This window comes from Mixophyes fleayi, chromosome 9 (genome assembly GCF_038048845.1).
Source record: "Mixophyes fleayi isolate aMixFle1 chromosome 9, aMixFle1.hap1, whole genome shotgun sequence".
In the NCBI taxonomy this organism is placed as follows: domain Eukaryota; kingdom Metazoa; phylum Chordata; class Amphibia; order Anura; family Limnodynastidae; genus Mixophyes; species Mixophyes fleayi.
In genome coordinates, this window is record NC_134410.1 from 79,642,050 (window position 1) to 79,658,348 (window position 16,299).

A 16,299-nucleotide genomic window follows, 5' to 3' on the forward strand; every position below is an offset into this window, starting at 1 on the left:
AGGTTTGAAAATGTGGAAGTGTATTTGCCTTTAGTATATATTAGGTGAATTACAACTAGTCAAGCAAATCACTAATAAAAAATATATGAAGATTTGGTCAAAATTGATCTTTGAAATATCTCAAAAGTCATTATATATTTAAGCTTACAACCTCTGCTTAATAAAAGATAATTGCATTTAAATAATATAATTTAATTTACATTGCTCTAGTGCCCTGGGGAAATGAAAAAAAAGGAAAGAAAAAAAGCAAAAAAAAAAAGCTGCAAAATATGGAATTAACCTCTTGTTCATTTCAATGTGCACATTCTTTCAAGGGAATGGAATATGTATGGGCCCAATTACAATAAAAGGAAATGCTCTGAAATTTTTAAAAATGGCTGGTAAATTCTTATTTAAAATATGATAGAAATCACTGCTAGAGAGAGACTTCGGACAAAAATCACTATTTCTAATGATTATAGCGATTTTAATTAATCAATTAGAAAAGGTGGTAAAACCTTTAGTAGAGTCTCCCTTATAGAGAAAGTTATGCAATAGGTTTAAATTGTAAAACAAAGATAACAGTCTAATGTATGTTCTTGATACTACCACATACCTCAGGTATACCAGAGCCACAAGCATATGGGGCAAAGTTGCGGACTAACAAGACGGCAAGGAGGGAGAAAAGAAGAGCCCACAGAACATACATGATGTAATTCATTATGTAAGGAAATGCCCCCTGCAAATAAGAAATATTATGAGACAAAGACATGTCTTAAAGCAGCCCAGTCATCCTTACAAAAACAAATGTGTTACTAAAATATCAAATCATTATTTTTCTATATGACTGTATGCTAAATATTTAAAAGAACTTTTGTAATTTTAAATGATACCCTCCTTTCTCTATCAAAGTACAATAGCAGAGTCCACCTTATTTTTACAACACTAGTACAATCATGAATCTGTATTGTCTCTCCAAATAGAACAACTCTAACACTACCTACAGGTAACAGTACAGTTACAAGTAAAAAAAAAAAAACTGTTTTGATTTATATATGAACTTTGTGGCCAGGTGTGTTTGGTGTTCGGCCGCCGCACGTGTGCAACACCCAGCGCCAGAGAAGATCAAGCACCGGCGATATTCCTGCTGCAGCTCCATGGGACCAGGTGTGGTAGCGGGAGGGGGCGATGACTTACAGAGCAGCTTCCTGGCTTCCTGGATGTAAATAGATCCAGGTGGTGCAGCACCTCCTGGGGGTTCCAGCAGGCCAAGTCGCACACTTGGGCTCAGAGAACTCCAGGTAGCGTCAGCTGAGGACACTAGCTACAATATAATAAAGTGTTAACCCCTCCAGGCTGATTCATGTGCAGGCTTCATGAATCAATCTGGATTGGTTAAAGGCTTGTTTGTTCCCAATTGTAAAGCGCTACGGAATTTGCTGGCGCTATATAAATAAATGTCGATGATGAAAGCTTTGTGTCCAAAACTGTATACAAAAGAGCCCTATTTTACCCTGAACAGAATTATTCCATCTGTAATTTCTGGATATCACTAGCACCTCAAACTAGTGTGTAACTGTACATTTTAGGACTCCCTTAGCTAACATCACTGCTTAAGGATCCTGCTTTGAAGCCTTCCTACCTGCTGTAATTCCTCTGACCTACAGATTAGACCAATTTAATCCCTTATCCGGCTGTTCTGAGATTGGGACCCAGCATCAAGTACCAATGCTCTGCCCGCTACCCTACAGCTCTCGCCAGAAGGAGGCGGTTCTAGGTGCTGGCGGAGGAGCCTAGTGGTGGCAACAGAAGCTCCTCCTACTGCGTTTGGAGGAGCACATTTGGGATAAAGAAAGAGGATGGTGACAAGGCAAGCCCAGCCGCTCATCAGCGGCCAAGGACTGAGTGGCAATGGAGGTCTATCCGGTCACAAACTTGATTTCATATAAAAGGGTGAGTTACACACGCACTTCTTTATTAACTTAAGTTCAAAGGCAAAGAAGTGGATGCCAGATTTGCAGGATTTCATATAACACAATGAATGGACTCCTGGGCAGCACAAAAGTGTATATGTGCATTTGCTGGCATTGAATTGAATAGAATCCTGCTAAATGCCTGGACCTGACAACCTATATTTTCAACTTCCAGCCCTAAACGCAAATCACTCCTATTTCTGCAAATACTATTGCTCCCTGACCTACAGGTCCTCACAGACTACTAGACTGAATCAGTGTGCTGTGCCTCTGAAATAGCCAAAAAGTGACTGCATTATGTAGTACTATATAGTTCAATCAGTATTTAGGCATTAGACGGGCAGAGACATGAACAAGCAGCATGCTGGAGAACTAACATGGTTATTCTGTCAGATGATCTCTAAATATCGGTCAATTGGGAAGCTGTTCATGGTCAACTCAGAAATTGGAAAAACACAGATTACAAATAATTTACTCATTGGAGAAAATGTTACATGAAGAACTATTAATTGGTAATATAAGGTGCGCTGTTACTGATAAAGTAAAGGAAAGAACAAACCAAAATAAAAGTATTTAAAAGGTGCAATCTCAAAGAAAAAAAGTACAGTATCATATATAGAAGGTCCTATGTCATAGAAGAGTCTTAAATGGTCACATTTGATATACAGACTACTAGCTGTATAACCCTAAGAGCTTCAGGTAATGCCTTACCTCAGATTGCCCAATAATTAGCTGAGACCAGCTTCTCCATTCTGGACAGTTATTTCGGTCCTCAAAAGTCACATTATCAGACTTCCAACAGCACTGTTCATGGTTAAACCAAAACCACGGTACACAAAAACCCTCCTTTAGGTCTGTCATCCAGTGAGATGAAATGTCAATTAGGCCAGCTATCGCACCTATAGACAGAAGATACCACACTGTCAATTACAGTATTTCTGTAATGTGCTGTATATGTATTATGACTATTATACAGTATTTTATTTAGAAGGTGCCACAAAGGATATGCAGCATCATAAAGAGATCATACAGTAAACCAGTGCATAACTTTACAGGACAATACACAGCACAGCTGCAAATAGCTTAACCAGCAACACTGAGGTGTTTGGCGGGAAATAGTATCTAACTATAACTTGAGAACAGAGGCAAGAGAAGTCAGGGAAAGTATATGGAGCAAATCAGTGCAAGATGACATTTGTTGGCAAAAGAGAAGGACAAGACAGAAGTGAGCAGGGGCAGACAGACGAGTATGCGTGACGGGAGTAGTAAGGGTAGGGTAGGAGCTTTAAAAAAGGAATGAGTTTTCAGTTTCAGTCCATTTGCAGCCTTCAATATCAGTGGAGAATCTGGTTGTGAGAGAGTTCCAGAGATGGGAAGCAGAACAGAAGAAGCCTTGTAGGAGAGCAGATACAGAGGAGAAGACATGGCAGCCATTGGCATAAGGTGTGATAGACTGCAGTTTGGAGAAATGTGTGTTTGCGGGAGGGGGGTGGGGGGTTGGTTTAAAGCTTTATAGGTGAATCGTGCTCTGTAGGGGAAAGGGAGCCAGTGGCCAGCGTAGTGAATGGCAGAGTGCAGAGGCAGATGTAGAGCGATTGGAAAGAAGAACTAAACAAGTAACAGCATTTATGATGGATTGAAGTGGGAAAAGGTGGCAAAAAGGAAGGCCAGGAGGAGGATATTGCAAAAGTCCAAACGATAGATGACAAGCGAGTGAAAGAGGGTCTTAATTGCATCCAGGAAGAGAAAGGGCTTTATCCAGGAGATGTTTTGAAGGTGGAAGCAGCATGATTGGGAGATAGACTGAATGTGGGGATTGAAAGAGAGGGAGGAATCGAGGATAACTCCCTAACAGTGAACTTGCGGAACAGAGAAAAGAGCAAAGTTATCAATTGATTGAGAGAGAAAAGGAGTTGAGGGGACTGATGTGTGTGTGTGTGTGGGGGGGCATAATAACAAGATAAGTTAAATATTAGACATTGGTCCTGACAAATCTTCGGATGCAACCAGCATGCAAGGTGCTTTATTAAAATGAGCATGAGACTTCCGCACACGGGCGCCTTTATTTAAATCTAAGTGGATCAATTTCAATCTGGGCATACATGCACTCTGTTAACATCCGACAAATACTGTTTAGACAGAAAGGACAGACTGCAAGATGCCCGGATGCATATGTGCAATATTAAGTCCCATCAGAAAACACACACAAACATTTTTATAAAATAAATTACCAATTCAAATTATTATTATGAATACAAATATGAGTTTTGAAAAAACGGTTACTTGCATACACATGTTCTGTGCTATTTAGTGGCATGCATACATGTAGTTTTTAGTACAAAGACTATGCCTTGACAGCTATAACTTTCAACTGCCCTGTAGCTGGTGCAAATGATGTGGCTAAAAACAAGAAGTCAAATCGCCGCATCTGTGTTCACATCCCTTTACTGTACATATTCTACGTTCATCTGCCCCTTCCAACCCTTCAAGTCATAGGCAGTAGTGCGATTTGCATTCAGACTTGAATTGCATGCAATTGCATCATTGGTGCAAGCTGTTTCTGAGCATGTGCAGACCTATTTCATGCAAGATACGGCACTTGCGCACAAAGATGAATAAGGCCCATTATGTTTAAGGAAACACTGGGATATCCATGAGGAGATAGCAGAAAGACAGTTGGAGAAGCGAGAGAAGAGAAAGGCCAGGGGTGAAGCCGTAGATTTGGGAGTCATCAGCAGAGATAGTATTAGAGACCGAAAGAGCTGAAGAGATCACCCAGGGTAGAGGTATAGAGGGAGAAAAGTATGGAGAAGAGAAGAGGGCCAAGAACGGAGCCTTGGGAAACACCAAGAGATAAAGGAATTGGGATGTAGTTGGAGTCAGGGGTAAAGAGGAAGAACAGCTGAAATGTTAGCGGAAGGCCATAAGATGACAGTGTCATGCAGACCACTGTAGAGTGGAATTTGAAGAATAAGAGGCTGGGATATTGTGTCAGATATAGCTGAGTGGCCCAGGAGGATGTGTAAACAGAGAAATTACACTTAGATTTAGCTGCAAGAAGGTTGTTGGTGATCTTGGTGAGGGCAGTTTCATCAAAACAGAGAGGACAAAAGCAAGATTGAAGTGGGTTAATGAGACAGTGGTAGAAAAGGGAAGGTGGTGAGGCATTTATAGACTCAAGAAACTTGGAGGCAAAGGGTATGAGAGAGAGATAGACAAGAGATAGTTACAGAAAGAGTTGGGAGCCTGGGGGGGTTTGAGGATGGAAAAAACAAAGACACGCTTGACCGAAGAGAGGAAGGTGTCTGATGAGAGGGACAGATTGAAGAGGTTGCCAGAAATTGGATAAGTAGAAGACACAGTGGGTAGCCAGGAGTGGGATGATGGGGGAATGCTGGAGGGGAAGAGTGGGGTGAGAGGAGCCTGATGGAGGCAATGTTCTGATGTATAGATTCAATTTTGGATGTGAAGTGGATGATGATGTTGAGGGATAAGTGAGAGGAGGGGTTACAAATGAAGGAGTCGAATGAAGAAAAGAGACAACTGGGTTGGAGGACTGAGAGGAGATAAGAGATTTGAAATAGCACTGTTTGGAGACAGAGTTTGAGCAGTACTATAGGAAGAGGAAATTAATTTGACATGGATTTCCTCCAGTACCATTCAACAGAGTGAGAGCATTTTCAAAGTATCTGGAGAGTTTGGAACGCCAGGGTTGTAGCATAGGTCTAAGAAGTCTAGTAGTGACAGCTGGGGCGGCCGAGTCCAGGGGAGAGATGAAGGTGCACTTCCAAGCTAAGTACACGACACTATAATCACACACACAGTACTTGAGGGGGTTAATCAATAATATTGCAAATATTTTGCATCTGGTAATTAAAAAATATCTACAATTATGTCAAAATTTGAGAAGCTTCACAAATAATTTCATAGAAATCATAACAATTCTAAGTAAGGTAATTTAACAGTACAATCTGATACACTGTACATCCTTAAAGCACCCTGATCAGCCAGAAGCATTACAGACAAATGAAGATCTTCCCATATCTTTAGGAGAGTGTCCTTATAGTATTTCAGACAGGTAAAAAAAACTGAAAAAGTTGGTATCAGATTTACTGTGACATCATTGAACCTGCCCCATGTATGAATCCAACAACCCACACAGTGCATTTCTGCACAACAGCTTTGCAAATTTAGCACTCAACCTCTGCCCGATTAGAGAAGCACCTACTTCTTAACATGCAAATCCAATCTACAGAGGAGTGAAAGATCATAACGGCCATATTTAGGCAAGTATAAACACTCCAGTTATTTCCTGTACATAGTTGGCTCAGACATAACCGGCCTTGGCTATAATCTACATGGCCAAAAGTGTGTGGACACCCAATCATCATATCTATATGACGACAGTCAAGTTCTTTCACACCAAGCTCAGGAAACCATTTTTTCATGGTTCTCACTTTGTGCATGGCGTTATTGTCATCCTGGAACAAGAAAGGGCCTTCCCCAAGTGGTTACTACAAATTTGGAAGCACACAATTCTCTAGAGTGTCACTATTCTGTAGCATTGAGAATTTTCTTTGCTGGAAGGGGCTTAGGACAAACCATGAAAAACAACCCAAGACCTTTATAACTTTAGAGCTGGCAGTACATATTTAGGTAGGAAGCGTTCTCCTGGCATCTGTCAAACCCAGATTTGTCCATCAGACTGCCAGATGGTAAAACGTGATTTGTCACTCCAGAGAAAGCATTTACACTGCTCCAGAGACCAAAAGTTGTGTGCTTTATACTACTGCAGTCGATGTTTGGCACTGCATATGGTGTGCGGCTGCTCAGCCATGGAAACCCAATCCAGAAAGCTCGACGAACAGTTCTTATGTGGACATTGGGGTAGTGTGTGTTGCAGCTCAGTAGTCCCTTCCTGTGAGCTTGTGTGGCCTACCACTTCACGGCTGAGCTGTTTGTGCTCGTTTCCACTACACTTACAGTTGACCAGAGCAGCTCTATCAGGGCAGAAATATGACAAACTAACTTGTGGGAAAGGTGGATTCTATAACAGCATCACATTAAAAGTCACTGAGCTCCTCAGTACGACCCATGCTACTATTATAGATTGACTATGGAGACTGCTTGGCTGTATGCTTGATTTTATGCAAATGTTAGCTATGGGTGTGGCCGAGTGGCCAACACACTAATTAGAAGGGGTGTCAACATACTTTTGGCCCACAGTGTATTTTAATTTCAAATAATAGCAAAATAATACTGAATTACAATCATAGAAAAAAAAGATACCGATAATTAACTGTTTGAGCAAAAATAAGTTACCTGCAAAAAGGCCAATCAACAGCATTAACAGCCATCCAGAAAAGGCATCACTGACACTGTTCAAAAGGGCCCATGTTGATTCTTTACTTTTGCTTAGGATCTTAGAAGAAAAAAAGTAGGTTTGATTCTGTTCAATTCAATGGAGTCCTGAGCCATGAAAGCGCTCCTATCTACAGTATAACATTCAAGTCAGAGAGTAATCTGCATGAATACTGTATGTTAATTTTTTTGTAGAAAGCTACCATGGTATTTGCACAACCCTTTCCAACCATTTACAATAATTTATTCAGTGTATTTTCTCACTTCTCATGAGGTATTTTAGTTTTAATCTTGTTATTATATATTTTAGCACCTAACATCATTCATTTACAAAAGGATCTTATGCCTTTTCCTCAACAACCCTATAGATTTGCGTATAATAAAAAAAAATGTAGAACCTGACAACAGTTTTCTTTAACCATGGAGATTACCCCTCAAAATTAAGATGTATTCAATGCGAATAGATACAACTTATTTATTTAAGTATTTTAGTTGTGGACTTTAGTAACCCTTAATATTGTTGAAGTTTAAGTATTGATTGTTTTGTTTTTTGTTTTGTTTTTTAATAAAAACTTTAAGATCCTCTTCATTATCAGATGAATACTATGAAAGACAATCCCAAACATGAATATTTCAATATAGTGCAGTGACCAACAAAAATGAGGAAGGGATACAGAGATTGATTTTCTAATTTTTTGTCTCATTTAAATTTTTATTTTTCAACTATTTTCTTTCAGCTAGGGTAGTCACCATGACAGAAGCTTAGGCGTCAGTGGTAATTAAAATAAAGTAAACACATGCTCTAACATTAGTGATGATATTGGTGTACCTTGACCCAAAGCCCTCAAACCCCTCTTCCCCTCAAAGAAACTCCAGTAAAAGGACTCACTGGAACTTCCATGTGTGGCAATAGTAGGGCTGCCACTGCAAATAAACAGGATTCTGCATATTCGTGGTGAAACAAGGAACTGTTTATTATGGTTTCCAGTTTGTGCACAGAGCAGGGCTAACAGCTCTGGATAGTAGTAAAAGTGAACTGAACACTAGAGAGAGAGTTATGACTATTTTCTCCATGTCAATCTATGTACAAAGTCACAATAGAATGAAACTTTGGAGACAAAAATGTAGATAATTAAAAGGTATTGGTTCTGTTCTCAAATATAATGTGTGTTGTCAAAAACTATTTGACAATTCTCACCTCTCTGTGTCGGTCTCTGTCTCTGGACTTCTCTCGCACCCAGTCGATAGTGTTAAAGTCTTCATAAGTTCCCACACCTGGAACCTCCAGGAAATCCATCACCTTGTTTGTGCCATGTAATCCATTCCCATTATATGAAGCAATGCCTGTAGACAAGCATAATTGCATTGGTCAGAGGTTTCATCATATTAGAGTATCAATCCCACATAGAACACTTTTTTCCTTAAATAGCAAGTAAAGTACTATTTAACCATCAGATAGTCATTTTTCTTAGCTGTCATTCTAGAGATCATTATCTCCTTTTCACAATATATCTGAAGATTGCAAAATATGAGGGGGGGGGTAGGGGATTTCACAATACACAGAGCAGACAGACCTCAGAGAGGTGTTCCAAAGCATTTCTGCTGACAATATCATGTGCCATGTGATTGTGGTTGCCATGGTATTCCATGACACTGTGCAGAGTTATAAATCATTAATACTAGCCTGAAGAGACAAACCAAGGAAAAATTGTAAATACTAACAATCATATTGTAGGCTGCGACAGTGATTTATGTTCAAAAACAACCTAATTTATCATAAGATTTCTGCTTTAATAAAGAGACTATTGCACATACTCCACACTGCAAATGCTATTTTTTTTTAAAACAAAGTTTAATTGATATTTGTAAATCAGATAAGAGGGAATGAGTGCAATAAAGAAATATGATAAAAGGTGTACAAGAGGATTACAACAGTTCAAGTTAACATTATCATATCACATTTCTTCACAGCAGAATATGAGTCAAGTTGCTCACACATTATATATAGACCCAGGTATTGTTGGAGGGGTGTTGCACAATGATGGAGAGGGCTTGTTATTGGTGGGGGGTAGCTGACAGGTAGGTGGAGGAAAGGAGAGAGGGAAAAGGGGAAATTGGAGTCACCCTGTTACATAGATTTCCTGCTAAAACAATATTTCAACCCAAATGGAATTTATTAATATATGTAGTTTGCTTTCATTCACAATGGACAATTTTATTTGCTCCCCTAATAACAAACTTAAACACATTGTAAGGTTAGAAAAAGATACAGGTCACACTGGTTCAATCTTTTATAAATTCGAATTGCAGAGGAAACCGGAGTGCCCAGAGGAAACCCACGCAAACACGGGAAGAACATACAAACCCCACACAGATCAGGCCATGGTCAGGAATCGAATTCAAGACCCCAGCGGTGTGAGGCAGAAGAGCTAACCATTAAGCCACTGTGCTGCCCCATCAGCTCACATAGTAAGGTTTTCCATAGTTTAACCACACTTAAGTATTCCTTCTTTTGCCAGTGATAAAACAGTCTTTATTCCATGTGCAACTAATGACCCCCCATGTACTCTCTATGGTCCTTAGTGATGCTAAAGGTATTATAGTATTGAATAGACCGGTTGGTAGTTTTAATTCTGTTTGCTGCTGCTTAAAATGATCCTTCACATTCTTAGGTACTAACTTTCTAGCACAATATTAAGCATGTGGAGGATGATGCAAGGTGGAAGTAAAGTTCTGTGGGATTTGATTTGTCAGATACTGAACAACTGCAGTCTTCAAAGTGGGGAGGAGTCATCTCCCAAGGGTCAGCAAAATAATCATGCTACAATGGGCATGATTAGATATACTGAGTACAGTAATAAATCTACCTCTATTTACCAATAACAGACTGTAGGATTGACTATTTTGCTATCATACACAATTATACATCAGTTATGGAAACAAAACTACATGCAGAATGCACAGATACATTAAAATCATTTAAAGATCACCTAAATGCTTCTTTAGAAAAACTCAGCAGATGCTAAGCAAAACAATATAAACCAGACAGTAAAGTTTGATTAACCTTAAAGCAAGCTGTTGTTAAAAATATTATTATCCTTTATTTATAAAGTGCCAACATATTACGCACCGCTGTCCATGGAGAGGATTAAGATACAAATAAATTGCTTACAATTACATGAGAAAAAAAAATAAAAAAAATAATAGATGGTCCTGCCCAAATATGCTTAAAACCAAAAACCTAAGAGGGTATGAGTAATACCAAAACGTAGCAGAACAACAATGAAACACAAGAATGGGCAGTATGGTGGCTAAGTGGTTAGCACTTCTGCCTCACAGCGCTGGGGTCATGAGTTCAATTCCCGACTATGGCCTTATCTGTGTGGAGTTTTTATGTTCTCCCAGTGTCTGCATGATTTTCCTCCAGGTGCTCTGGTTTCCTCCCACACTCCAAAAACTTACTTGTAGGCTAATTGGCTGCTATCAAAATTGACCCTAGTCTCTCTCTCTGTCTGTGTCTATGTGTATGTTAGGGAATTTAGACTGTAAGCTCCAATGGGGCAGGGACTGATGTAAAGGAGTTCTCTGTACAGCGCTGCAGAATCAGTGGCGCTATATAAATAAATGGTGATGATGATGACAATGAGTTTTAATTAATTTACCAAAGTCTGTGAGTGAATTACAGACCGAGTTTAGTGTAATTTTATCCCTAGATACTTACAAACACCACAAGTTTCATGTAACTTCTGCTTAAAACGGTAATACAATACAGTACTGACCCCTTTTGCTCTGTGAAGTGAGCCATATAGTTATTACAGAAAATATCTGCTCACCTGGGAATTCTGCAGTCATTTTTAGTGTTTCTCCATACTGTCCTGTCTTGAAGAATGAGTATATATAAACGCCTGCCTGACCAAAGGTTAATTCTGTATTTCCTCCTCTTTCATTTCACTAATCATTTATTTTCTAACATTCGCTCTTCTAAATCTCTCATACTTTAAATAGTTCGCTCTTCAATTCTGCAATGTCTCATATTTATACTTTATCTCTCAGTCTACTTTTCCTTTTTAGCAATACTCTGACTACTTATTTTAAAAATGAGGTACGATGCTGGGCTTCAAGTGTATAATATTTTAATATAAACCCTCAAAGTTAAAATAATAATGTAACATTTATAAGATCTCTGTTTTCAGAGCATCTAAGAACATTATCATTCATATCGAACATATACTCAAATGTAAGCAAATATAGTCTGATGACAGCAGAGTTTTCATTAGTTAGGAGAGCTGCAGTTGTGTAAAATGACAAACATTGGTGGCTGCTAATTTGGCTTTTGCAAACATTTAACTAAATAGCAAAACAGTTAATAAAAATGTTTCAATTCCAGATGGCAATAAATCAATTTGTAAACAATATTCCTATTTTGTAAATCCTCTACTTCATCTAACTGAAGTGCCCCCACTCTCACTCTCTCTGTCCAATTTGTATGACATATGATATATGTATTTTGATCTAATTATTGGATATAAAGACCTCCAAATATACATGTACAAATGTTGATTTTATTTAATTTTTTATTATTATCTATGTGCCGGGAGCTTGAAAGAACTATTAACTGTCACACACTCTGGTGAGATGTCCTATGCGCATGTGCGGTGTAGAGATAATCCAAGCCTGCGCATGTATGGTGTCAAGACAATTCAAGCCTTGATATGGTTCACATTATCACTTCCGGATACTGCTCACGTGACCATCATGTTAGCCGAATAGGCGCGATTCGCGGAGCCCAACACGTGACCGTATGAAAAAAGAGTTTATAAGGACAAATTATCGCCGTACCTGTTACCTAGATACAGAATCCCTCGGATTCGAAACGCGTAGGCGGAACAGGGAGGCGTCTTCTGAGGACTACTTGGGGATCCATTCTAGCGGTTTGTGAGTTTACTGCAATCGGGTAAACCAACTCTACCCCTCACTCTTAATGCTGTTTGAATCTTCCTTTGTGGTATGCTCCTAGAAGCAGATCAACCTTTGTTCTATATTTTATACATTTTAATAAATGATATTATGCTATGATCTTTATCTTTGTGCATATGTCTTTATCGTTGGAGTGTTTTGTGGAGGAGGATATCGCCTTTACCATCAGATGTGATTAGATATTCTGTGTTTCAAGAATTCATCTTGTAAGCCTATTCCCTGCGGGGACCCCCTCACGTGGTTATATCTATCAGCTGGCCACTTAGAACACACTTTGAAAGAGGGATTAAGCACCCAAGGATATTTTAGAGATCCTTTATTACTCTGTGGGGACAATACTGCTCTATGTATTTTTTTATGTGTTACAGTAATCCAATCTCGTGATGCTGGCATTCATGTGTATGTGATCCATCTAGCGCCGTGAGCCACCATGTAATGTCTGCCCGCCATTCTTTAATATATGTGCAAAACAATGTAGCAGACTCTCACCATTTAGAAAATAGCAAACACACCATAGTTACCAACACTGCTAAGTAAATGCGTAATACAAAGATGTTCCATATGTTTGCAAACGTACATTAAGTTCCCTATAGTTAGATAAGGTTTTTGGGGGTCTTTTTATTTATTTTTTTTGGTCGGTGCCCGATGTTTTTTTTAGTTGATTCAATAAAACTTATGAGCAGCTGACTATGATTTGTTTAGAACACTTTTTCTGTTTATCAACTACATAAAAAGTAAGAGAAAAATAATTTGTTGCATTCATACCCTCCCTGACATTTGTCAAATTATTACACTGTATTTTGTTAACATGCTTAAACCCGATAATGTAACTTTTTAAAGGTGGATTCCTAGTGTTAATAAAAAAAAAATAGGAAAAGCGCCAATAAATATAGAAAATGTTGGTATCTAGGCCATATAAAAAGATTACAATAGTGGAAACAATATATGCTGAACAGGAGCAGAAGTATGAAACAGCAAAATACAATATGTTGCACTCTGTTTGAAAAATATAATTTCATAGTAAAAGAGGCTGCATATTTTAACACACAAATAACTATTTTTGGACATTACACAATCAGAGAACTGTAAAAGTGTCACCCTTTATAAGAGTTATAAGCAACTGGCGGCCAACGTGTTGCCAGCGGCCTAGCAAGCCTTCGCCTAAAGCCACCAGCTGGCTGCTCCCGATCTCTTTTATTCTCTGCTTTGTTATGAAGCAAAGAATAAGACTGAACGGGAGCAGCAGACGTCTGCGTCACATGTCCTCTGCACAATGCAGAGAAGTCACGACGCATACCAGAGGAGGTGAGGGGACTGCAGTGTACTATCCCTCCTTCCTCTTTGGTGGGAAGAGAGAGCAGCATCCAGTAGAACTAGCTGTAAAAGTGGGAGATCTCTCAGAGACATGTGGGGCGAGTTTTTGAGTACATGTGGGATCTTAGAGTTTGTAGGGATGCGAGTACATTTTGAAGTAAGTGGGAGGTCTCAGTGGCACGAGGTGGAATTTTAGAGCAAGGTAGGTAGGTGTATGTGGGGGCATTTTGGGATGAGAGAGGTGGTCCCTTGCATGACATGGCCGTTTTTTGGGCTATTTATTCATTCTTGAAATTAAGAACAATGTGCAGGCCCCTTTTGAAGGATGGAGAGCCACACATGCGGTCCTTGAGGTACATTAGATTACCTATCGCTGCTTTATACACACAGGGTGGGAATTTAATTAGACGCAATATTCTTACAGAAATGTCTGCTGATTTTTCCTTGCACCCCATAGTCGTGTGAGGAAAAATTTTACCATAGGAACAGTATAAATGTGCAGCTCAGAACACTGCAGAGTTATAAATAAGGCCCAGTACTCTGTCCACAGCAATATCTGGAAAATGTAAATGGAAAAACAAAAAAAGGCCATAAGAATCTATTTTTCACCCTTAATTTTCAAGCAATGTGAAGAAAATCTGGTAAGTATGACTCAGTACATGGGCAGCATGGTGGCTCATTGGTTAGCACTTCTGCCTCACAGCGCTGGGGTCATCTGTGTGGAGTTTGTGTTCTCTGTGTGTTTGCGTGTGTGCCCTCCAGGTGCTCCGGTCCCCTCCCACACTTCAAAAACATACTAGTAGGTTAATTGTTGTACAAATAATATTAGGGCGCTAGATAGAACCTATAAGATAATTACAGCTGCCCCTGAACGCTAGGATGCAAACCTAGACCAAAAGACAAATAGACATAAAACAGATATAGAGGCGCTAGTAATTACTTAATTAAAAAATTATTGACATTTATTGTTATAAACATACACCAGGAACATATATTCCCTAAATAGGGATTTTAACAAAAGGCTCCTATACCTTGGGTGGAGCAGGTAAAAAATCACAGCACTATCAGCTATGAGCACTCGGACAGTATTTGAAATGACAACCAATATTAATAAAAGTCAATAAACTCCATAGATGAATTGAATGAAAGTGGGGATGACACAATTTGTTAGGAACTCATATAGTGTAGAGTATCATGTTAGACTCTTGCTGAAATACATGTCCAGATGGTATAGCAAACACCATATATGAGTTCTCACAATGCCGTTTATGCAATGGTATAATTTATCAAACCGGCATCATCTCCGCATGAGAGACCACCAGGGAGAGAAACACAATATCAATGGTTTGAAAAGAATAAAGGGGGCAGTACACCCTTGATCTTAATACAAGCTGGATCTCTTCTGGTGAAATATGATAAAATTAGATCACTATCTTCAGTATAAGAAGAGCGCATAGTATAGTCAATGTAGCAAACTGCAGTTTGGAAATGTTCTTTTGAAAAAAAGAAACTCACTTTTCGTAGCGTGGTTTTGATCTCTCACCCTCTAGAGTGTCCTCAGACGGTTATTGCGGCTCACTGAAGCTTAGCGTAATATAACCTCAAAGTTTCATCTTCCAGAGCGTCCTCAGACGATTGTTGGAAATAGATGCAAAAAACTTTGAATGGAAAAGCCGTTGTTTCGTCCGTCAGTCCGCATGAGATACAAACAAACAAACCAGATGTCCGCTAGTGAGATCCCCGGGGTCTCTAGATTTTCAAGAAAAACTTTCAAAGTTATAAATGTAAAAGCTTGACGCGTTTCTCGACAGATGTCGTTTCATCAGAAGCAGATCTAGAGGGTGAGAGATCAAAACCACGCTACGAAAAGCGAGTTTCTTTTTTTCAAAAGAACATTTCCAAACTGCAGTTTGCTACATTGACTATACTATGCGCTCTTCTTATACTGAAGATAGTGATCTAATTTTATCATATTTCACCAGAAGAGATCCAGCTTGTATTAAGATCAAGGGTGTACTGCTCCCTTTATTCTTTTCAAACCATTGATATTGTGTTTCTCTCCCTGGTGGTCTCTCATGCGGAGATGATGCCGGTTTGATAAATTATACCATTGCATAAACGGCATTGTGAGAACTCATATATGGTGTTTGCTATACCATCTGGACATGTATTTCAGCAAGAGTCTAACATGATACTCTACATTATATGAGTTCCTAACAAATTGTGTCATCCCCACTTTCATTCAATTTATCTATGGAGTTTATTGACTTTTATTAATATTGGTTGTCATTTCAAATACTGTCCGAGTGCTCATAGCTGATAGTGCTGTGATTTTTTACCTGCTCCACCCAAGGTATAGGAGCCTTTTGTTAAAATCCCTATTTAGGGAATATATGTTCCTGGTGTATGTTTATAACAATAAATGTCAATAATTTTTTAATTAAGTAATTACTAGCGCCTCTATATCTGTTTTATGTCTAGTAGGTTAATTGGCTGCTGACAAAATTAACCCTAGTCTGTGTGGTTTAGGTAATTTAGATGGTAAACGCCATTGGGTCAGGGACGGATGTGAATGACAAATATTCTCTCTACAGCACTGCAGAATTGGTGGCACTATATAAATAAACGGTGATTATAATTGTTTATTTATATAGCATCACCAATTACGCAGTATATATTTAGAGTCTGGGAGGAA

General features: G+C 39.0%; 1 protein-coding gene across 5 annotated transcripts in view; it reads right to left on the reverse strand.

Annotated features, from left to right (window-relative positions):
- CLCN5 (chloride voltage-gated channel 5) overlaps nucleotides 1-16,299 on the reverse strand; it is a 55,244-nt gene that overhangs the window by 26,420 nt on the left and 12,525 nt on the right. For all 5 annotated transcript variants that reach the window (XM_075184566.1, XM_075184569.1, XM_075184567.1 and 2 more), the window contains 4 exons: nucleotides 8,512-8,657; nucleotides 7,275-7,374; nucleotides 2,664-2,851; nucleotides 596-718 (listed from right to left, as the gene is read on the reverse strand). In XM_075184566.1, coding sequence (XP_075040667.1) covers nucleotides 596-718; nucleotides 2,664-2,851; nucleotides 7,275-7,374; nucleotides 8,512-8,657 — 557 coding nt within the window. The remainder of the gene's footprint in view (nucleotides 1-595; nucleotides 719-2,663; nucleotides 2,852-7,274; nucleotides 7,375-8,511; nucleotides 8,658-16,299) is intronic.